Here is a 24,236-nt window from a genome sequence, read left to right as displayed (position 1 = left end):
AATTAGTGTTTACTTACTAATTGTAAAATGGTTACAGCTAAAGGGCTTAATTATGCCCAACTCTTACTATTTTTTTGTACAATATACCTAACCTTTAAATAAGTCAAGATACATTTACTTGAGGAGCAAAATGACCTAAGATAATAACTAAACCGATAAAGATGTAGTTCTAAATTTAAAAGAATAGCAGAGTCCACACCACAACTGTAGCGATAACGGCATAGAAACAATATGGTTGGAATCCCTTTCAGAATGATTTTTCCCGCTGATGAACGGCAAAAACATTGACAGCCAATCAGAATCCACCAAATTTTAAAAAGCTTGTGCATTTAAATGGGCAGGCGACAGAACTGTAGCGCACTTAAACAATAAACAGAACGATACTGTGCGCTGGTGTGGACGCTAATGAAGTTATTATACTGTAGTTACCTTTATAGTTATTGTTCTTGGTGTGAACATGTCTTGTTTTCTGAAATTTTTTAAAATTACTTACCGGTAAGTTGATGCTTAAATCAAGAAGAAATCTACCAATAGGGTCCGATTTTTAAACAAAATCTAAATTTTTATACATTTTTCAGAAAACAAAATGTAATATCTCAACGCTTTTTTTCCTTCTCAAGTAAATGTTTCTTGATTTAAGGATGTTTCGATATTTTTACTGGAAACCAATTCAAAAATACTGAGGAATAAAAATATTTTGTGCAGTGAATACTATATTGTGATTGTATTTACTATATAGCTTGACATCGAATGCCTTATATAAATACTTACTACATAATAATAAGCATCTAGGACTATTTATTTGATAAAGTTCACTTTAGTTGTGATTAAAAACATGTAGGTGATGTTACAACTGAAACTTGATTTCGGTGAGTCAAGAATGTTGTTATTGATTTCTTCCCTGTATGTTTCGCTCTGTCAGGGATGAATCTGAACAAGAGAGAGCTGAATGAGCACGTGGAGTTTGAGTCTCAGACGTATTATGCCGCGTTTGCAGCTGAGCTGGAGGCCTGTGCTCAGCCCATGTGGGGTCTCCTCACACACTGCAAAGTCAAAGTGAGCTACACATCACTCCAGCACCTTTCTATTTGTAATATTCTCCTTTATCTGCTGCATACTGAGTGATATTTCAGTTTGTATTTTTTTATTGCAGGTTTGCTTTGCTATAAATGTTGTCGTACAATAGCTACATGTAACTTGATAAATTAGTTCAATGGCCATTCACACAGAACAGGTTTTGCATTCAAAAATGTGAGACAACGCAAGGTCTTGAGACTGCTTAATTTTTCCATATTTCACTTATTTAACCCTAAACACTTCGTGTGTGAGATGCTGCAAAAGCCTCGAGCCTGGTTTAGCGTGTCAAACATGTCCATCTAACACAGGGGATCTCAACCTTTTTGACTTCAAGGCCACAACAATACTTGAAGGTCCTCCCTCCTTGGAATAGCTTGAAAGATGTCTTTTCATTATAAAAAATAACCTAATACTAATCTTGATTTTTAGTTGTTTTGTTTTAGCTTAAGTTAATGCTTGTTTTGTCATTCTTATTTTAAAATAGTATTAAGTAGGGCTGTCACGATTCCTCCATTTTAATAATCCTCGATTGCAATTTCAAGTAACCGGCATTTCACGGACGAGAATCCATGAACCGAATTTTTATATAGTTGCTTATAATGTTCATCTGTGAATGCAAACAATGTGCTCCATTTAATCAGATTTGTAAGGTAAACTATTTTTAAACCTACGCCAACACATGAGCATACATCAATATGTTTCTAAATATGCGAACAGTTTCAAAATAAGTTTAAACTCTTGAGTTTGCGTGTTTTGATGTCGACATGTTCAAGAAATTACATTGGCTGTAGCATTTCTATAGGAAAGAAGTAGCCAAAATTATTAAAGATTAAGTAAACATTTAAAGTAAATGTCATTAAGCCAATGTTAAGCAAGGATTTGATCTGCTGTAAAGTGTAACAACACCAGGCCGTTGGTGTCCTCTGCAGACATTTGTTATGCAAAATGTACATGATTGTAGATTACAATATGATTTCTTGCTTTTGATACTTTATTTGAACAAAATAAGATTGCCTCATTGTTAGTACAGAATATACTTAAGTCATTTTAAACGCGTAGGTCTTTGCCTAGGTCTATTTTACCACAAAAAATATGATTAATCGTCAAAATTATCTACAAATTACTCTATTACCAGAATAATTGTTAGTGACAGCACTTGTATTAAGTCATCTTGAGTCCCCCTGGTTGAGAATCACTGGTCTACCGCATGTTTACGCAGAAAAACAATAGTAAATCAGCAAATGTACAGAAATGTGTTCTGTGTGAACTGGCCCTGTTTAGTGTTTAGTGGCTTAAGTTTGAACTGAACATGTTTTGTGTTGTCAGGAGACCCAGGATTACACTAAGACAGTGGTGCGGTACTGTCTGGAAACTCTTCAGATGTGGTTTGATGCCATTGGGTTTGTAGATGAGGTACAGTCTTAAAGCGTAAACTGTCAGACTAAATGTCTTCATGAATGTGGACCTGGTGAGAAACCTTTCTCTCTCTGTCACAGCCTTCCCTCAACCAGCTGACCTTTCATTTACCTCTCCATCGATACTACGCCATGTTCCTCAGCAAGGTGAGCTTGGAGCCCAGTCCGACACACTCAGAACCTGTAAAGTAAACTGGTTGAGTGAATAATTTAATGACTCGCTGATAAAGACAGTCACTTGTTGCCTACTATTTACAAAACGATGTAAGAGAGTCATTGATGAATCCCCACCACTAATGCACAGACTGACAGCCTGTATGATATGAGCAAACACGGATAAGTGGAGTGATAAAAACAGTAAAAAATGTGGTTCAACATGGGTCACATAAATCCTGGGCAGCTTTGCCCCAATTAGAACTCATTTGTACTAAAACACAGCATGAATTTGTTAAGTTGCTGCAACAAGCACTCCAGTCATTCACAGGTTAAACTGGCAAACACAGCCAATCACTAAAATTAAATTATAGAAGTGTGTTTTATAAGTAAAACTATATGCTTAAGTCTAAGGGCCAGATTTACTAAATTGGGCAAATTAGCACGAGAGCGCAATCTCATGAAAGCGCCGATGGGAGTGAAGTTCTGGTTGTGATCTACTGACGACGCACAAAATGAACACAATCTACCAAGAGCAGCGCAAATTAGCGTCTAGTTTAATATGAGTTTTTTTTTATTTAAATAATGGCGCAAGTACCAGTACATTTTCTAGTGCAAACCTTTGTAAATCACCTTACATGATTCATTTAAATATTCTCCTCCCACAAAAGGAACTGAAAGGGAAACTCCTACAAATGCATACAATAAGGTCAGCCGCAAAAATATCCCTGTCCACGCCTTTTCAGCGCTGTGTCTTTTGTAAATCCTGACAGTAGTTCTTGTAACGCCAAAAGAGGGTTTGCACTGGTGCAAACTGTTAGTAAATCTGGCCCTAAATGCGGAGGTATTTTAATACAATACAATATTATTCTGTTATGGTCTACATTTAGTAATAATAATAGTGCAATTGACATCACAATATAAAAAAATATAATAAATTCACTCCATCAAGTACGAAGGATTGACGTTTAACAAAGGACCTCGTATGGATATGTTGGTTCGAATTAAGGGTTCACCCAAAATTGGGGCACTGTTTATATTAGATTTACTGACATGAAGAGGTTTGGTGGCTTTCTTCATGCAGATGTGAATTAATTGAAGAGTATCTGATGCATTGATGTCATTTCCTCAGAAACACTGATACAGTTAAAACCCTCCAGAGCTGCTCCACAATCAGATGTTAATTAGTGCTAGTAATAGGTCTGTTTGAAGTCTTTGTTTTATGTGCATTATTATAAACGGATCTGTTGTTTTGCAGGGAGTGAAGTGTCAAGGTCTGGATTTGGACAGTTTGCTTCCTGATCAGGAGATGCTGATGAAGATCATGGTTCACCCTCTTCAGATACAGGTAATACATGATGGAGATGAACTGAAATATTAAGATAAGAACACATTTATTCATCCTCATGTCAAAAATCATACTTGTATTCTAAAACTGTTATACCAGGGCTGAAACTATTAAAAGTATGATGTAAAATAACCCATATGACCCATATCTGGTATTATTCAAGTCTTCTGGAGTCATATGATACTGTACTGTATGTTGAGACATTGTCTTAGGAACTAGTTTGACCAGCTGGCAGTTAGTCAAGGCATAATCGGTTTTACTTTTTAGACCAACCTACTTTATGTAACTGTCATACTGTAAAGTTATAACCAGTCCTAAAGAAAACAATTAGATGACTAACTTGTAAGACTAGTCTGAGTTTCTGCACTCTTCCACAGAAAAATACAAGTTGTTCAGTGAAAATCCTCCCACCACCACAGTTCCTTACTCTCATCTATGCTTGGATACATTCAAACACAACATGCAAAACCATTGGATCTTGTGACAATGTATTCAAATGTTTTTTTAATTGAACACAAGTCACATGTCCTTCTTTTATGATAACATTACAGTGTTTTTTGATAAGCTATGCCCATCTAATATAGTTATTTTGTTTGGTCTTCATTTTGTCCATCAGTGCATTAATGCTACTGAAGCAGAGGACATTGTGTTGTGTAATGTTGCAGCCGTTTGTCATAAATCTTGACCGATGTCTCGCGTTTCACTTCTGGCGTGTGACTTAATGTCAAGTGACAGCGTTATGATGTTAATTCTACAGTGTGTGATAAGTAGATGGTATCCATAAGTGGATCTGTGTTTTGTGTGTTTTTGTGCAGGCTAGCCTGTCTGAGATCCACAGTAACATGTGGGTGAGAAATGGGCTGCAGATTAAAGGTCAGGCCATGACCTATGTCCAGTCTCACTTCTGTAACTCTATGATTGACCCGGACATCTACCTCCTGCAGGTAACACACACACCGACACCCCTCGCCCACTCACCTCACTCTTCTGGACTTGAAGTACGAGTTCATCCAAGGTCCAAAATTCTTTGCCACACATGATTTTGGTTTTGTTTTGCTGACAGACAACTGTTTTGTTTTGTTTTGTTTTACAGACAGACAAAACAGATTTGTTTGGTTTTGTTTTGCTGACAGACAACGGTTTTGTTTTGTTTTACAGACAGACAAAACAGATTTGTTTGGTTTTGTTTTGCTGACGGACAACTGTTTTGTTTTGTAGACAGACAAAATAGATTTCTTTGTTTTTGTTTTGTTTTGCAGACAGACAAAACAGATTTGTTTGGTTTTGTTTTGCTGACAGACAACGGTTTTGTTTTGCAGACAGACAAAACAGATTTGCTTGGTTTTGTTTTTCTGACAGTAAATGTTTTTTTGTTTTGCAGACAGACAAAACAGATTTGTTTGGTTTTGTTTTGCAGACAGACAACGGTTTTGTTTTGCAGACAGACAAAACATATTTGTTTGGTTTTGTTTTGCTGACTGACAACGGTTTTGTTTTACAGACAGACAAAACAGATTTGTTTGGTTTTGTTTTGCTGTTTTGTCTGTCTGCAAAACAAAACCGTTGTCTGTCAGCAAATCAAAACCAAACAAATCTGTTTTGTCTGTCTGCAAAACAAAACAAAACCGTTGTCTGTCTGCAAAACAAAACCAAACAAATCTGTTTTGTCTGTCTGCAAAACAAAACAAAACCGTTGTCTGTCTGCAAAACAAAACCAGACAAAACAGATTTGTTTGGGTTTGTTTTTCTGACAGTAAACTGTTTTGTTTTGCAGACAGACAAAACAGATTTGTTTGGTTTGGTTTTGTTTTGCTGACTGACAACGGTTTTGTTTTACAGACAGACAAAACAGATTTGTTTGGTTTTGTTTTGCTGTTTTGTCTGTCTGCAAAACAAAACCGTTGTCTGTCAGCAAATCAAAACCAAACAAATCTGTTTTGTCTGTCTGCAAAACAAAACCGTTGTCTGTCTGCAAAACAAAACCAAACAAATCTGTTTTGTCTGTCTGCAAAACAAAACAAAACCGTTGTCTGTCTGCAAAACAAAACCAGACAAAACAGATTTGTTTGGGTTTGTTTTTCTGACAGTAAACTGTTTTGTTTTGCAGACAGACAAAACAGATTTGTTTGGTTTGGTTTTGTTTTGCTGACAGACAACGGTTTTGTTTTGCAGACAGACAAAACATATTTGTTTTTTTTGTTTTGCTGACTGACAACTGTTTTGTTTTGCAGACAGACAAAACAGATTTGTTTGGTTTTGTTTTGCTGACAGACAACAGTTTTGTTTTGTTTTGCAGACAGACAAAACAGATTTGTTTGGTTTTGTTTTGCAGACAGAAAAAACAGATTTGTTTGGTTTTGTTTTGCAGACAGATAAAACAGATTTGTTTTTGTTTTTTTCTGCAGACAAACAAAACTGTTTTGTTTGGTTTCGCAGAAAGAAAAAAACGTTTTGTTTGGTTTTGCAGACAGACAGCACAGGTCATTGCATCACTAGCATCATCAAAACATTTAGATTTTTTGGACAACATGATTGCATTCCTCATATTTTCATGGCTAAATGTGTGGAATATTTCATGTTTCCATATTAAGAAAGATAAACCTATGTTGGTTATTTTTCTTCTGAGGTAAAAGTTGTTAGCAGATGCACAATACAACACATTTTCTTCAGAAGACAGTTTGATTTGAATCGCGTACATCGTTCAGTGAGCGTCGTTATAACCTGTTTTTAACCATGTATTTTGTGCAGTTCTTTCTAAATTTGCTGGTTATCTTACCCTTTTGCTGTTCACATTTAGCACTTTGTTAATAGACCCTTCATGTTTGCTCCTGAGACTATAGTAGGATTTTTTTTTTTTGTCTTCAGGTGTGTGCATCTAGACTGGATCCAGATTACTTCATTTCCTCAGTGTTTGAGAGGTACGGCAACTTTTTTGTGTTTTCACACAGATTGTTTTCAGCCACCGTTGTCTAGAGATGTCTCCTAAAAGCTTTGTGTTTATGCCAGGTTTAAGGTGGTGGACTTGCTGACGATGGCGTCTCAACATCAGAACGCAGTGCTGGACTCCGAGCAGGAGAGACCCATGCTGGAGGGGGCGCTCACCTTCCTGGTCATACTGAGCAGTCTCCGAATACACCTGGGTACATGTCATCTCTTTTTCAGTTTGAAGCTCAATAACATTAAATAGCTAACATACACAAGATCTGTCATTAGTGGAATGTGTTACTTCTAATTGGTGAATATACGGCTACACTCATACAGCTTCAGTGTAGATGGTGTGCACTGACGTCACTTTCCCGCCAGGACACACACACTCAGTCAGACCGAGTAGCAAAACATCCTGTGGAAACTGCATAAACGGGAGTAAAATAAACGATCGTCTGCTTAAATGAAAGGCAGTTGGATTTGACTGTGATCCTTACAACTTACCAAAGAACCAGTGGTCCATGAACATTGGCATGTGGCCAGGAATCAGGTTTCCTGATATTTGTATGTACCTGATTTCATGGCCGGGGAAATCAAAGCCTGTAAATGCTTTATCTGCTAATCAACTTTATAAATACAATATTGGTAGATCACTATATTTTGTCATATTGCCCAGCCCTAAAGTTATTAAATCACTAAGGCATTATGTGTGTAACCGCAGTGACTTCCGCCTACTGTGACGTTGTTATAAATACGAGTACCATGTTATTTACAGAACTCTCTGTTAAAGGTAGGGTAGGTAGGATTTATATAAAAAACTTTTCCCCCAAATTTGTTTAAACTGTTAGTATATACCACGTAATTAAAATGTAAGTACTCTGAAAAAGAGAGTATACAAATCGAGTGTCTGTAGTCCTCTCAGGGCTGCAATAAACACAGCTACTTATTCCATTCACTCCCACCCCCTCCCTTCTGGGCTCCACCCCCTCCCTTCTGGGCCCCTTCCAAAGCCACGCCCCCAAAACACATGAACGCGCAATGGCGACTGCTCAGCTGGAGGACGCGTCTACCAGCGCTGAGCTGAGAGGAGCGCAATGCATGACATCATGTCAGAATCACATGTAATAAATACCCAACTTTATCACTATGAATATAAACAACTAACATGGCTGTTAGTACTCACTATCAAGCTAGCATATCAATACTGGTAAAGTTTAATATATACTGAGTTTGATTCGGTAACGAGCTAGTAACATAAGGCAAAGCTAAAAACAGGTTGCATTGATACACGTTTTCCCATTACCATCCGTTACACTGTGATGAAGGTGAATTTCGTGTAAGATTCGGTGTTTTGCATGTAAGAGCTTCCACGATGAAAGCACTTTTGGCTCTGTTGAGGACTACACTCCAGAGACAAGTACCGTATCGTCGGCTCAAGGACAGGTCCGGGGTCGAGGGCGAATACTGTCTTCCTTTTTTTGTCTGTCGTGGCCCACAACAAATTTTTGGTTATACATTTACAGTACACTCAATATCTCGGGTCAGGATGGTTCCATATTACCGTAATTAAAAACCCATTAAAGGTATAGTTCTCCCAAAAATAAATTCTGTCATCATTACTTACCATGGCTATTTATGTGAAATTTATGCGGAATAAAAAAAAAATTTTTTTTTTTTTTTTTCTAAAGCTACTTTTTATAATGTCTGTTTGATGCTTTTCTCATTTAACAGAATAATTATTTTAAGTTATTTTTTGGGGGGTAACTTTTTAGCCAAATTTGATGTGCAGTTTGCGATTCAATTACCGGTAGATTAATTAATCGCCACGTGTAATTATCTGGATTCAAAATTTTAATTGCTCGACAGCCTTAAATAATAATAAAATAATAATAATACATTTTTGCAATACCTTAAGATAATCACTAAAAAAAAATGGTCAAGCAAACAGCTTGACAATATTTGGACCTTTTGTGATGGATATGCCCATTTTTAAAAGCTGTGGTTTGTGAGTTATGGCACGCATGTGGATTTTTTTCCCTCGTGGGTTTCCAGACATTCACAGAGATGGAGAGATGAACTCAATGAATTAATTCTGTCTTTGTGTCTCTCTGCAGGAATGTCTGATGATGAGATTTTGAGAGCGGAGATGGTGTCTCAGTTGTGTATGAATGATCGTACCCACAGTTCCCTGCTAGATCTGGTATCCTTTCACCATGAAAACACATTGTACTCACAGCAAGTACAGCAAGCACTCTGCTTTGATTGAGGTTTCGCTAGTTTTAGAACAAATTGTGATGTTCTTGAGAATCATTTTTGATTAAGGACTGTTGATAGTATTCTTTAAAAAATATTATACTATGTAAAAATAATGTAACCCAGTACAAAAAGATACATGATAATTTAAGTGTTTTTTTTAAGAAAGAAAAGCAGTTTCTTAATGCCCAGATAAAATGAAAACACTAAATACGTCTGAAAAAAAAAGGAAACATTATCAGAATATTCACAACCGTATACTAATCACACAGGCCCTCCTGTTTGTCTAATGTTAAATTGTCTTGCACTTATCCCATTATTGACCTCTGTGGACTTTATAACTTGAATACTCTGGTCGTAGTAGTTGAGTTTTGATGGTTGTCCTTGACTGCAGTCGTAGATCCCGGAGAATCCCAACCCTAAGAGCGGCGTGGTGCCGGGCAGCTGCAGTTTTGAGGAGATGCTTTCTGCTGTAGCCGACTTTAAAGCCCCGGTGTTTGAGCCTGGAGGATCAATGCAACAGGGCATGTACACGCCAAAAGGTGACGCAACTTATCATATTGCCATTAACAGTCAAACCAAAATGTATTTGGACACCTTCAACATTTCAGAGTTATCAAATCAGTGGATATTTCACTGGTTTTGGACATCTTTCTGTTAGACTGTCTCACAAATGAATTATGTTTAATATCTGTCAGCTGTTAAATTTAATTACACAATTAGATAATACCACTTTAGATCAACCAATTACCGAGCAATGCTTAATTTTGGTCAGTCTGTGGTGTAAAAAGGTCGCATTAGCAATAAAAAAAAACACTTAAGCAAATCATGGTTAGGTCAAAGTGTCTGAATAATTTTTGGTCCCAAATTTGTATACATTTGACTGGTAGCCACTGTATGAAGAATTTTTGAGTATAATATGTCACAGTTTACTTTATTGTGCTAACCTCACTTATATAAATGAACTATAGTATCCTACACCCACTAGTAAAATTATATCTGGTGTCTGAATAATGTTTTTGTTTGACTGTCTTTTTTTCCCATAAATACATTGCATTGGTATGATGTGTGTACCTCTTTTAACCTCCAGATGGCAATGTGACCACATGGTTGTAGTGTTCAACACTTTTCTCTGCATTAGGACAGAAGCATCTGCTCTCTAGTATTAGATGTGCTTTTGTTTCTGTTGCAGGATATGACTAGACATATTTATGTACATTTAAAACGACTCTGTAATTGAGTTTTATTATCTGGTCACTGTGGAGCAAGTGTGCTGTGCTTTAACTAATGACATGTGGTTGACAGGAGCAAACTAAATATCAGGATATCTTCTTTGTCCATTCATTCATTCTAGAAGTGGAATATCGATTTATACTGTGTTTTAACATGTAAACATTGAGTTTCTTCTGGCTTTCTGCTCATTTTCTGAAATATAAGTGTGTAATGATTTTTTGGATTGCATTGTGGTCATTAAGTTTATTGCTCGGCTCTCTCCACATGGTGGCAGACTGAGGCTGTTTCTAAATGATTCTCCTTTTTCATAACTCGCACCCAACATCCATTTTCTGTGTGTGTGTTTTCCAGCGGAAGTCTGGGAGAAAGAGTTTGACCCTATAATGGTGATTCTACGCACCGTGTACCGCAGAGACGTGCAGTCGGCCATGGATCGATACACAGCATTGTGAGTCTCTGAAATCCCCCAGACTCTTTATCACTTACACACTAAACATCTGCTGGTTCATTTCATTTTCCTTTCTTAAGGTACAGTCTATAAACGCATGCAAATGCTGCACAGTTTTATACAACGCACATACTCTCTGAAATCTTTGTAAGGACAGACTTTTCCTGTTCTTAGATAAGTATAGCTTAATGTAGGCAGTCCTAAAGAACGAAATCAGACTCGTATAGTTGCTTAATACCGTAATGTTGGGACACAACTACTCCAAATCATATATATATTCTGCGGTGAAACCTCACTGAGAGGGCCATTGATCATCCTGAAACCAAACTGATAGAAAAAATCCTCACACATGGAGCCTTAAATTGCTTGATGTGGTGCGCTGTTCGCCTTGGGGTCGAGGGTCGCTGTGTGATGGAGGGAATTATGTTCAGGGTCTCTCCTTGTCCTGTTCTCAGGAAGGTGTTTGTGGAGGGACGTACACCTAAAATGGGGTTTCTCAATTAGTCATGTCAGGGGGAAACTCGGTTTTCTAAACCTTTTGTTTAAAACGTAGCTTTTTTTTGCTTTTTTTTATTAAACTTGCCCACATTAGAATAAAACATGGTTTTAAACCCTTAAACCCGAAGTGTATCAAAATCAATATAATCCATTGCGTCGATCACGAGATATTCCTCACTGAGGAGAAACTTCCTTGCATGTTATTTATTAAAAAAATTATTTCCTATGAGCACACTTTTTTTTTTTTTTAAACAGCTTCACAAACTTTTCTTTTCAACCACTTGTATCATTATTTCTGTTACAAGCATTCAGATTATCACAGAAGTACTGAAATTAAAGTTAACAGTTTGGATAAAAACACTGATGTCTACAGTAGTGATCGAAACATGAAACTTGACGCTTGAAATAAAGATTGTATAGTTACACCAGTAGGTGGCGACAAGAGACTGTTAATTATGTATTTGCCATTGAATAAAAAAACACGGATTTATCCAGTAATGAAACTAGTGAAATCTTTGAGTGAGTCAATGAATCATTCATTCAAACTGATTTGTAAAAAGTAATTGTAATCGCTTTTTATTTTTTTATTTTTTATTTTTTGAAATAACACGCTATTTTGTTTAGTTGCCTATTCAGGATCGTCTGAATCGAGCAGTTCTACTGTATAATAAAATATTTTTCATCCTGTATTTATTTACGTTTATACACATTTAGATTTTGCTAAAGGCTAGCTGAATTATTTTTTTATGAACATGGAACTGTATGATATGTGGGTGTTTCTGAGTGAAAATTTTTTAGTGAATAAATTAATTTCATTTCCCAAACTGGGATGTTATCCATCATGAATTGATTGCATCACAACACGTGGGCATTAACATTCACCAATGGCCTGCACGGCCTAAGTGATGTCAGCCAGAAAGTCATTTTTGATATCATGCTGACTTTAAAAGTGTTTTCTGTTCTCTATAAATTCAATGGCATGTTAAACGATAGTTTTGCAGTAGCTGCGAGATCAACATGAAAGCAGTGAACGTTTTAATCGGAGACGACGTGTAAGTGGTTTTCAGCGGAACGCGCTGGATGTGACATTGGCGTGTCAGTTTGTGAATATGTTGCTTGAGTTTCTCGTGTCCGGCCACTGGATGATGGATCACCTGTCAAGAGGACAAAATGTTTTATATCGCATGTTCCTTTCAACACAAATGCAGTCAGTGATGTCTTTAAAGCAGAGCAGTGTCCAAGTCTGGTAACGCGAGAGTATTTCTCAGACACACTTTGTTCGCATTTATCAGCTGCGTTCATGCTTTAACTCTAAATGTAACATTTGGTTTCTGCATGCATTTAGACTATTACAGTTCCTTGTCTGTGATTTTGTGAATCATACACTAACATAGGATGCCACACTGTACTTTATATCCTAAAACACAATATGAATCCAAAATTAATTGTTTCACATGATTTAAACTTGGGCCTTCTCAAGTGGACCAATGGAGGTTGCATTACCATTTTTATTTTGCTAATTGTTTTGAGTGATTAACTCAAACCTTCCGGTTTTTATTTGAATTTGAATTGTAAGCACAGCGGTTTGCGGTGTCATGGGTTATATCCGTCGGGTCAGAGGTCACTCTTCCGCTGGAACTAGACTCGCATACGGCTGTTGCCGCCGGAAGCCAGTGATTATAGTTTATGAAGTTATAAATATGAATATTTTTCGGTCCCACTTTATATTAAGTGGCTTTAAGTACTATGTACTTACATTGAAATTACTAATTTGATACAATGGACTTATTGTGTACATACATGTTTTTACATTGTAAATTTTTAAAATACCTGCATGTTATTACAGCTGTAATTAATGTATGTAATTACATTTGTAATTAATACAGTGTTGAGCCTTCCCTTACACCTTAACCCACCCTTAAACTTAACCATACCAGCACACCTGTCCCTAACCTGACCCGTATCACATCTCAATAGCAGCAAAAGTGTTTTACAATACAACATGAACACAATAAGTACATTGTACTTATTTTTCGATGTAAGTACGTAGTACTTAAAGCCACTTAATATAAAGTGGGACATATTTTTCTTATAAAAAGCGCATGACTTCGCTTCTGAAGGCCTTTATTAACCCACTGGAAGCCATATGGATTACTTTTATAATGGATGGATGGATTTTTTTTTTGGGCTTCAAAATCGAAGGTACCATTCACTGCCATAATAAAGCTGGGAAGAGCCAGGGTATTTTTAAGATGTGTTTGACCAAAATAATAATGTCATATGGCTTGAGGGTGAGTAAAGTATGTGATCATTTTCGTTTTTTGAGTGAACTTGAGTTTGAACCCCAACATGAATGTTGGTAATGTACTGGCCACACTTTTTCATGTAATGAAAAGTGAATGTAGACTTGGTCTGTTGAACTCCAAAATGAAAAAGAAAAAAAAAACATGATTTTACAAGAACCATTGTCAAAAAAGCTCAATTTATACCGTGGAGGTGGAAAGGTGGAGGCTATGACGTCAATGTGAAATGTTGTTGGTGTCACTTGTCTAAAATCTCATGTCTATAGAATATTAATGACTATAAATTTGGATCAGTTCCTCACTCAAGCTATTGTAAGACTTGGAATGTAGCGCACAAGTTATGGACTATTTTTATGATTTATTGATGGTACCTTGTTGTCATTTTGGAGATCGACAGCCCTATTCCCCATTCATTAACATCAAACGAGAAGCACAGCTAGAACAATCTGCAATCTCATTTTGTGTTCCATGAAAAAAAAGAAAGGGATGTGGGGTTTATAATCACATGGGAGTGAGTAAATGATGACTGAATTGTTATTTTTGGGTGTTTTAATGTTGTTTTTCAGGATTACACTGAAAAATACTCCGAAGGGAGTTTTTATATTTTTACAATTAGACTGGAAACATGCTTGCGGAAGCAAATTGCATTATTTAATGAATGTCTTATAAGTATTTTTCTTTTCTTTTGCAGTTTGAAACAGTCAGGCGTTAACACGGGGAACCCCTGGCCGCCCTATAAGGAGAGGACCCCCCTGCACCCCTGCTATAGAGGACTGGCGCGCCTGCTGCACTGCAAAACTCTGCACATCGTCATCTTTACACTGCTTTATAAGGTGAAACTTATCACAGAGCAAACAGCGCTGGCAGTTATGCGTGTGGTTAATTTTACAAGATGCTTGAACTTAAGTTAATGACTGGCTTTACCGCTTGGCATTATTTAATATGTAGATGTTGGTCATTTACTAGAATTAAATGAGTGGTTTCCCATTGTTTTTTTTATTATCTGTGATAATCTGTTTTCTGTTTGTTTAGATCTGGATGGATCACCAGAACATGTCTGAACATGTGTTGTGTATGGTGCTGTACCTGATAGAACTCGGACTTGATAATCAGGTCCAGGATGACAAAGTGGAGGAGGTAAGCATTTATTTGGTGAATAAGAGACTGGTCTCGTCTCAGAATCAGAGAGCGTGACCAAACACTGATGTGGTTCACTGTGTTCTCCCTTATAAAAAACTATACCAAAACAAACATTTATTTCATGCGAAGTATACTTCAAATACATTAACATATTTAATGACACATCACTTAAGACTTACTGATCTAAAATTATAATTAAACTTTATTTGGAGTAAGTTTTTATTGCACAATGCACATTTCTTAATATTAAGCCTAAAATGTGTTTTAATATCATTATTAATAATGATTGTATGATTTCTTTTTAAATATCTTGCATTTAAAGACTGATATTATAGTGTACCTAACGTAGACTTGCAATAGTTCCACTTTAGCACAATCAAGTATATCTTTAGTTGAACCTCAGCACTATTTCTGCACAATTAAAGTGCGTTTAGTACCAAATTAGTTGTTCCAATTTAGCAGACTTTAAGGAAATCAGTTTAGCACACCAAAAGTACAATTGCAGGGTATTTTTATTAGTACATAAATATGTAAATTTATTGCATGGCATTAAATTAATGTCTTTCCAATACAGTTTAGTATATATTGTTTTCACTTGAGCAGCTCAACAAAAGCTAAAGAAGCAGTTTTCCATCTAAATAAGGGAGCTTTTACACTCGCAGTTTACTTCAAAACAAGGCACAGTTTGCATCTGTGTATCCTTTGTCCATTCGTTTTTTTATTTAGTTAGATTTTTTATTTTATTTATTTATATTGAACATTTTTTAAATGTATCCTTTTTCGTTCCCCCTCCCAAAAAACATTTCAGCTTGATTTTTGTTTGTTTTGTTTTTATGTTAAGGGTTAGAAAATGACTAAACGGCTTGAATATTCCATCTCTACATGTGGCTGGGAATGAAACGCTCTGATTCACATGGAAAATATGCCTTTTATCGCATCACATCTCATGGTTAAAGGGCACCTATTATGGAATTTTGAAATTTACCTTTCATGTAGTGTGTAACATAGATCTAAGTGAACAAAAACATCCTGCAAAGTTTGAAATATGAAAGTGCACCGTATATAAAGTTATTGTCTTTCAAAAGTGAGAGTCGACTCTGAGTCATTTTTATGAATCGTTAGAAGACCGAAGCTTTTTCTCTGACTAGATGACGTCAACTTGTCAAGTTATTTGAATACGATACGCCCACACTTATTGCGCTCCAAGGCCATGGAAAACATCATGGCGATGAGACGCTGTGTTCTGAAGTGCGACTCAAAAGCCTACTTTTTTCATCTGCCCAAGGAGGAGCATTTGAAGACTAAGTGACTACAATTCATATATACAACTATACCACAGAAGTATAGTCCGAGCCTTGTGCTTTGTTCGCGCCATTTTGAAGACGATTGCTTTACCAACTTAAATGCAATCAAACTTGGATTCGCGATATTGAAGGAAGGTTCAGTTCCAAGTGTATTTGCATCAGCTTCCTCCTCCGTATCACAACCTGTAAGTGTTATTAATAATTGTTGCTTTTATGTTTTATGTAGCATGCTTAATAATTATCTTGTTTGTTGTGTAAGCACCGTTTAGCTTCTAGGTCTTCAATGGCAATTGTATTGAGATATGTGAAGTGTCGTTGTTTTCGGAGTTGTCTAAAGACTAAAGTAATACCTCGTAGTAATGTAACTGCATTTTTTTTGTGTAAAAACGTTATGTTTATGCATCGGGCTAATGCAAACAAAGACTGATTGTGCTTTTACAATATGAACTCTGGGCTATGCTCGCTAACATAACATTAAATTCTTTATCTTATTTTTCGTTTTTTACTACTATAAAGCAGTGGACTATAATCATTATTATAACACAATTTAATTGATAAAAGCATCATTGTACTCCGTGTTAAAAATAAGTATTATCTCTGTAAACACTGCTGGGTCATCTGACCAATCAACGCAGATTAGCGTCGCGCAAAGGAGGGGTTTGAAAAACGAGTCGTTGAACGATTCATTTGGGAGTTGGTGAGCAAATCAGGTAAAAATAAATGCATATTATACGACAACAAAAGTGTTTTTTGTCATTGCATGCATGTAAAACTGTTGTTGGGGACTCCCTAAACAACATTAGGAACATTTTAAATGTCATAATAGGTGCCCTTTAAGACACGGTGTAAAACATTCTTGGTTTAATGTTTGAAAATGTAAGAACTATAAATATTAGTAATATATTATTTTACTTAAATTGTTAGGCTACATTACAACTGTAGTTTTATTATTATTATTATGTAGCCATATTAATATATAATTTCAAACTTTTTAACAAATGTGCAGCCCTGCAAACCTGGATTTTGTTTTAATTGCGTTTTAAATCGCATTCGCAATTTTTATCAGAAAAATGCAGCTCTAAACTCCAATCTGATCCTCAGCAACAAAGTAGTCTCCGACACATTTACCAGCCAGCAGTCTGTTATTACTCTGTTAGCGTTTGACTAATTCAATCACGGTTAGTCCAGTCTTTAAACAGATCTCTTCCTGACCAGATTATGGCTAGCAGCTAAAAGCACACATTCCCGTATTCCAGGCTTTTGCGTTTTCCTCGTTGCTGAGGTGTTTTTCCCTCACTCTGTTGCAGGAGCCCTGTATCGAGGAGCACTGCCATGACAGCTGGTTCCCGGGCACCAGCCTGCTGTCTAACCTCCATCACGTCATCAACTTTGTGCGGGTTCGAGTGCCAGAGACGGCTCCTGAGGTGGAGAGAAAGAGAGAGCGGGAGAGAGAGCGAGAGACTCCACCCAGCACCAGCTCTGAGAGCGCCGGCTTCGGACAGGTGAGCCTGATGCTCCTCTGAGTTCTTCAGCCCTATTTTAACGATGTAAGCGCATGATCTAAAGCGCACGGCGCAAGTGTACTTAGGCCGTGTCCGAATCCACTTTTGTTAGTTTAACGGCGGGGAAAATGGTCAGCGCTCCCGGCGCATGGTCCTAAAAGGGTTGTCTCTATTCTCTTAATGAGTAATGGGTGTGTTTTGGGCATAAACGTACAATAAACCAATCAGAGTCTCATCTCTCATTCCCTTTAAAAGCCAGTTGCGTTCGCACCATGGCGGATTCACTGTTTACATGGCGGAATTTGCATGCGGAAAAACTGAACGCTTCTCCAAAGAGGAAACGGATCTGCTCGTGCACGAGGTAAATGGGGTGGTTCAGGATTATGGACATCGGACCTATTTTTCAAGCTAGCCTGGTTGTTATTCATAAGTGGAGACAAACTTAGAAATCAAACTACCCTTTCATTGCATTGCAATAGTTATATTTTGTTCGCTGTGTTTATTAGCACAGTCTACAGCAGCGGCGGAGTGATATTACGTTACCTAGGCAACCGAGAGAGCCGGTCCACATGACAATCACGCAAGTGTATTTACCTGCCACTGACACTCATCACTACAGAAGCAGAGTATATTTCACGAAGAAATCAACATAGGACTATGGCCACGTTTGAAAGCCATGCCAATGTTTCAGACTTTGGAGACGATGAAGGCGAGGAATGTGTTTTATTCAACAAACCGCACATTTATGTGCCGGAATACACAGACGAAGAACTAATCGAGATGGATGCTGAAAGAATGTCTGTAGAGACAGCAGCCGCTGGAGATGCCGTAGAGAATTCCTTAGTTTACAATTAAATGTTTTTCTATATCGTTGTTCAAGGCTATTACTAGTTAGCTAGACGTAGTGCGCTTCTGTTCTGTTTACTTTTCGGCGCAGTACTAATAACCGGAGCAAAGTAAAATTCCGCCGCTGCTGAGAAACTAGTTCCTGTAAATGTAATGCGATCATTGAGATGCAAGAGTACTTTGATTTCTAACATTATTCTCTCAATAGACATTTACATCGATAGTCTGGCGTTATAATTTATTTGCTGTTTTTAATGGCAGGCTAGTATATACCGTTGACTCGCACTAGCCTAGCACCGGCGAACTATGCAACTGTAAAGATTGGATGACATTTTTTGAAAACTGTCTCCGCTGATGAATAACAACCAGGCTAACTTGAAAATGATGTCCGATGTCCAAAATCCTGAACCACCCATTTAAAGCTCAAGGACAAAGTGTACACATGTTGTGCATCCGCCTATAGGCGCATAATGCACTCTTTAAATCAATTTTAAAATATGCGCCATTGACTTTAGACCAGGTTTCAGTTGGTCGATGGCGGATTTTGGCGGATTGAGGAAACTATTTCAGTTTCCTCAAAATAGCAATGCGCCAACAATGCACCAGAACACACCTGGTTTTCAGACCAGCAGCCCATGGGCGCACAAATGGCAGATGGGCGCAAACGCCTGGCACTGCATTGCGCAAGGTGTATGATACGGCCCCATTACTGTTATGTCTGAAATATTATTGAAAAATGGTTTGTAGACCGGGTCACGCAAAAGTTGATTTCTATATCCTGTTGTTTTGATGACATCACTCTCCATCCTCAGAGTTCCAGACGGCTGACAGGAAATTGGAGAGAGGTAGAGGGATTTGGGAATGATTTGATAAGTGATGTGGAATGATTTCAAGAGTTCTGTTTGGAATAACCAAGTTTGGAATGGTCTGAAGTACAAGCACTGCACTTTTTTTGTGTTTGTTTTGCAAACATTCTTTTGCGATATTCAAAGACCTGTTGCTCGTTTTCTTGTTACACACATTTTTGGGAGGGGTAATGACGATTGGTCTGTAACAAATAAGGATATCTAATGCCTGGTTCACACGAGATGATTTTAAAATTGTCGGCCGATTTTCCAAACCTGAGAGACCCCACACACGGCGATAAAAAATCACGGGTCTAACAGTTTTGGTCGTACAGTGTGTGGTGCGCAACCACACGGCAAAATCAACACATCACACACAAACCGATTTGACTCCTGAGCATTCCCAGGTCAGACGGGAAATCTCGCAAAATCCCTGGAGATCAAACGTGACTTCAGAGTAAACAATCATGGCGGATGAAGAGGATGCAGTGGCGATAGTTTGTAAAAAAAAAAACGTTATCCTCCATCTCCGACGTCCACCGGACTTTCTGGTGCGCCATACCGCCGGCTGTTTTGATTTTGTTTCCCGGTGCTTCATCGCCGCCTCGTCACCTCGCTTTCTGATTGGCTACACGCCACAGTCCACAGGGTGCGTGCTCGTTTGTCCCCGGGGGACACCACACACGAGGAGAAATCGGGCCAAAAAAATCCAACATGTTGGATATCCCCGATTTGAGATCGGAGCGGTCCCGACGTCCTTCCGAGCAGACGAGAGCAGTCTTAACACACCACACACGGCAGGAATATCTGATCATATTATTTAATGATAATCGGAGCATCCTTAAGATTGTCGGAAGGGGTGAATCGGGGCTAAAATCGGCCTAATTATGCCGTGTGAACCAGCCTTAAGATGATGAAAACAGGAAGATAACGTATAGCTTAAAATGGATGTGCAAAATTTTAGATAGGCAGCATCGTATTTCTGATGTTTTCCTTTAAACTGGCAACAGTAACTATTTTCAAGGTAACCCCTATTTTTAATTTGATTACAATACATTTTTACATTCATGACATTTAATCATTCATGTAAAAAACCCGTGTGTGGACGACTTTTTTTCTCTTAAGCAATTTTTATGTAACATTTGAAAATGTTTATCATAGAAGGAGTTTATTCAATCTATCGGTTCTCAGAAAAAGAAAGATGCGCATTTTAGAGATTAATTAATAGATCCAGATACATATAACGAGCATTATGCCATTGACCCAATTATAAAATGCACAGGAAATAGAGCACTGGTATCTTTGTTTTCTGTGATTTGTATTTTTGTTTTGTTTATTTTTTGGGTTTCGTTTGATTTTGTGTTTTGATCTGTGCAGTTTTCTCCTGCTTGGTTTGTTTCTCTCGTGTGATGTTGTGTTCATAGTATGTGATTTCATTCATGTTTCAAACTGGCTCAGAGATGAGAGGAAGTTTTCATTAACTGCATGTGTTTCCAGTGATGTATGGAGATATAATGAGTCTTGAGCACAGCGGTCAGTGGTTCAGTGCTCGTTATTAAATATTCATTCGCTTCAGTGAGATTAGCATGCTAATTAAACACTATGGACAACTGGCACGTTCAGTAAGGGTTAGTTGTTCATATGTGTGAAGGAATTGTCCTTTATTATTGTGATTCCAGAATATGTTCTGCCAATCGTGTATCAGAAATGTCATGAATATATTTTTAAAAAGAGTAACGCCGGTCTATTTCAGTGTAAAGCTTTTAAGACCTGCACAAATGAAAGAAGTGGGACTGTCTGACTCTAATATCTTAAACTGTAAATTATGATTTAAACAAGTTTACAGTTCAAATAATGCAAGTTTTATGATAAAGCTCACATTTCAGCCTTTAAACCATTTTAAAGTCTACATTATAAATGATTATATTTAAATGATTTTATAATATGATTATATATATACTGTAGAAAATCTTTGTGTAGATTTTCAGATTGCACATTAGCTTTTCTCAATCCACCAGTTAACACCAGTGCTTATATATGCTGTTCTGCGTAAAAATAGGAGTCAGTTTTTGCATTGGTCAAAAACAGGAGATGGACTGAATGAAAATAAGTTCTCTCTCTGACCACCAGTAGGAGGTGCTTATGGAAATATAGTGGTTACTCTGGTAATCCTTGTTCACAACTTACACTGAGCTTGTTAGGCCCTGTCCCAAATGGCAACTTGTGGGATAGGCAACTCCGGTCCTGGAGGGCCACTGTCCTGCAGAGTTTAGCTTCAGCCCTGATAACAACTCGCCTGCCTGTATCTATCTAGTAATCCTGGACACTTTGATTGCCTTGTTCAGGTGTGTTTAACTAGGGTTGGAGGTAACCTCTGCAGGACAGTGGCCCTCCAGGACCGGAGTTGCCTATCCCGGCCATAGGGTGTCGCATTTGTCCCCCATTTTAGGTTTCAGAAGGGTGCTCACGAGTGCCCACGATATGCTCCCTTGATGCACACTTCTGCAGAGCCTACTACGAGCTCCTCCGCAGACCTCTGCCCGACCGTCAAAGCGGTGTTACGTCACGAAAGTGTGGACGCGGTGGACGATCACAAGGGTTTGGGTTTCATTTGGGACAGGGCCTCAGAATGAAGAATTTTGCAGACAGGCAACAAGTTTGCAGGAGATATAAACATCATTAAACTTTGTCATAATTCATTAACAATACATCATTAGTACCGGTAATTGCTTGGCAAACTGCTCTGAAATAGACCGCCTATAGACCGCAACACCAGTGTGCTTTTACTTTGAAACGTGCAGCGCTCACGATTAATTAAATCAACCTTTTTTAGCCTTTTGAAGTTTAATAATCAATCACAATATGCAACATAACGATTACTTTATTTCTGTCTGCATATTTATGACCTCCTGAGAAGACTTTTCTTATACCATTTAAGATATGGCTTTTTTTATGGCCTTAAATTTTATCAATCTTAATTTAAGACTTTTTAAGGATACGCATGTGACTCTTTTGGCTCACTCTGAACTGAGCAGATACTACAACTAAAAACTGAATGTGTCTGCTCAGTTCAGTTATCTAACTGAACTACCGTAATATAATTGTATTACTACAAAAAAATCAAAATCGGTGGGTGGTGCCGTGGTGGGCAAGTGATGTAATTGGTGTGTGACTGAACACTGTGTAACACCGGTACTTCAAGCTTTCTAAACCACTTCAAACATCTAGTTATTACTATAACTTCTAGTAAATGTTTACTAATTAATAAACAAAAAAATATTGTAAGTCATGTTGCACTTAATAAAGCTGTATTAGAAAAGCAGATTGTGCATTACAATGATTTAACACACTGCCTCACCCTCAAGTGAGTTATTGCTTCAATAGCATGTGAACTACTTACTCGGAATGACTACGACCCAACAAATCTTCTCAACGCAACCATGAGTGTGACATTGGTGTGTGTGGCCTTATAACTGTTCCTTGCAGCTCTATGAGTATTTGCCTTTCTACCAGTTTATTCTCTGTCTGTGGTTTCTCCTCAGAACCTGCGTGAAGCTCAAGTGTTCAGTCTCGTGGCGGAGCGCAGGAGGAAGTTCCAGGAGATCATTAACCGCAGCAACCACGAGGCCAGTCAGGCGGTGCGACCCAAGTCCTCGTCCTCCCGGTGGCTCCCGCCCGGATCACCCCCGCAGCTGGTGACCGAGATCCTGGAGATCCGGGAGAGCATGCTGTCGCTCCTGGTCAAACTGCACCAGAAACTGTCTGCCAAGCAGAACTCTCTGTCTCTGAGCTGGCTGGCCGAGGTGGATCTGGCCCATCACGCACACGGAGACGGGTTAACAGCCATCGAAAGAATCTTGGCCAAAGCTGCCGCGCGTAGCCGGCACAGCAAGAGATGCCTACAGGAAATCTGTGGAAAGGTGTGTCCACCCGTACCACCCAAGAAGAACAGTCCTGGAGACAAGAAGAGTATGGACAAGGAGGAGAGGTGTGTGTGTGTGTGTTCCCTGTCAAAGGTGTCATATTACATTTGACGAGACCTTATTCATAGCAGCGCCGGCTTTTATGAACACTATCTTTAATTCCTTAATGCGCTGTAATGTTGAAGGAACGAGTTATAAACCTCCTGTCAGCACCTCTGAGTGTGGAACCGATACCCCCAAACCAAGTCAAAACTATAGGTTATAGCAGCTTTTCTAAGAGCAGTGTTGAAGGACTTTGCACATGTGTGTTTGTCCTTAACGTTGTCAGCTGGAAACTCTTGAAGCTTAACATCCCTGTCTTTATTCGCTTATGCTCCTCTTAAGTGTCTGTTCCTCCCATCCGACTATAAAGAAAGGAGAGAGATGGAGAATTACACCACCGCTTTCACCTGATCGAGTTTGCCAAATATTTAAGGTTTTGTGCTATACTGTCTGTTGGTTGAATTTGCTTTATTGAACTGATTTATTAGGGTTTCCAGATATTCACACATTTAGTGTAATTTTTGGAGGGACAGACCATAGATTGTAGGAAAAAAGCTGGACGACGCATCTACACATACTTCCATTGTTGAAAAATTAAGCCAAAATATCAAAAGTAATTTTGAGCCAGTCTGCGCAGTAGTGATCCTGAGGTGGAGCCGTGGTATCAAGGTCCTGCATACTCTCCAGCTCCCGCAGACTCAATCGCAAGTACACCTGACAATAGCATTCTATAGCATCAAATAACTAACTAAAGCAAAACTTATTGTAAAAACGAATAGTTGAACATACGTCTGCTTGATGATAACTACCTAAAATGACAGAAACCAACTTTGAGGGAAATTTTGTCGAAGTGTAATTGGAAGTTGTTGTTTTTTTGGTTCGTGTCCCATTTGATTACATGGAGATGGTGCGGTTTGTGACATACTGCAGCCAGCCACCAGGGGGCGATTGAAATGCTTTGGCTTCACTTTTCAGGACGTA

The 24,236-nt window shown here is 38.1% G+C and overlaps 1 protein-coding gene across 4 annotated transcripts in view; it reads left to right on the top strand.

The window, feature by feature from the left end:
- The window catches only part of ubr3 (ubiquitin protein ligase E3 component n-recognin 3), a 92,064-nt gene that overhangs the window by 12,546 nt on the left and 55,282 nt on the right, over nucleotides 1-24,236 (top strand). For 2 of the 4 annotated variants that reach the window (XM_079617568.1, XM_079617566.1), the window contains exons 10-24: nucleotides 923-1,056; nucleotides 2,404-2,490; nucleotides 2,574-2,639; nucleotides 3,904-3,993; nucleotides 4,809-4,937; nucleotides 6,859-6,911; nucleotides 7,000-7,133; nucleotides 9,033-9,118; nucleotides 9,572-9,713; nucleotides 10,756-10,852; nucleotides 14,345-14,486; nucleotides 14,686-14,790; nucleotides 17,405-17,599; nucleotides 19,258-19,290; nucleotides 22,833-23,278. In XM_079617568.1, the coding sequence (XP_079473694.1) occupies nucleotides 923-1,056; nucleotides 2,404-2,490; nucleotides 2,574-2,639; nucleotides 3,904-3,993; nucleotides 4,809-4,937; nucleotides 6,859-6,911; nucleotides 7,000-7,133; nucleotides 9,033-9,118; nucleotides 9,572-9,713; nucleotides 10,756-10,852; nucleotides 14,345-14,486; nucleotides 14,686-14,790; nucleotides 17,405-17,599; nucleotides 19,258-19,290; nucleotides 22,833-23,278 (1,939 nt within the window). The remainder of the gene's footprint in view (nucleotides 1-922; nucleotides 1,057-2,403; nucleotides 2,491-2,573; nucleotides 2,640-3,903; nucleotides 3,994-4,808; nucleotides 4,938-6,858; nucleotides 6,912-6,999; nucleotides 7,134-9,032; nucleotides 9,119-9,571; nucleotides 9,714-10,755; nucleotides 10,853-14,344; nucleotides 14,487-14,685; nucleotides 14,791-17,404; nucleotides 17,600-19,257; nucleotides 19,291-22,832; nucleotides 23,279-24,236) is intronic. The other 2 variants (XM_079617569.1, XM_079617567.1) reach the window with 1 other exon arrangement.

The sequence above is a fragment of the Phoxinus phoxinus genome, assembly GCF_949152265.1.
Source record: "Phoxinus phoxinus genome assembly, chromosome: 7".
NCBI classification, from domain to species: Eukaryota; Metazoa; Chordata; class Actinopteri; order Cypriniformes; family Leuciscidae; genus Phoxinus; species Phoxinus phoxinus.
Note: the sequence above shows the minus strand (reverse complement) of the source record. Positions and strands in the feature narration are given on the sequence as shown.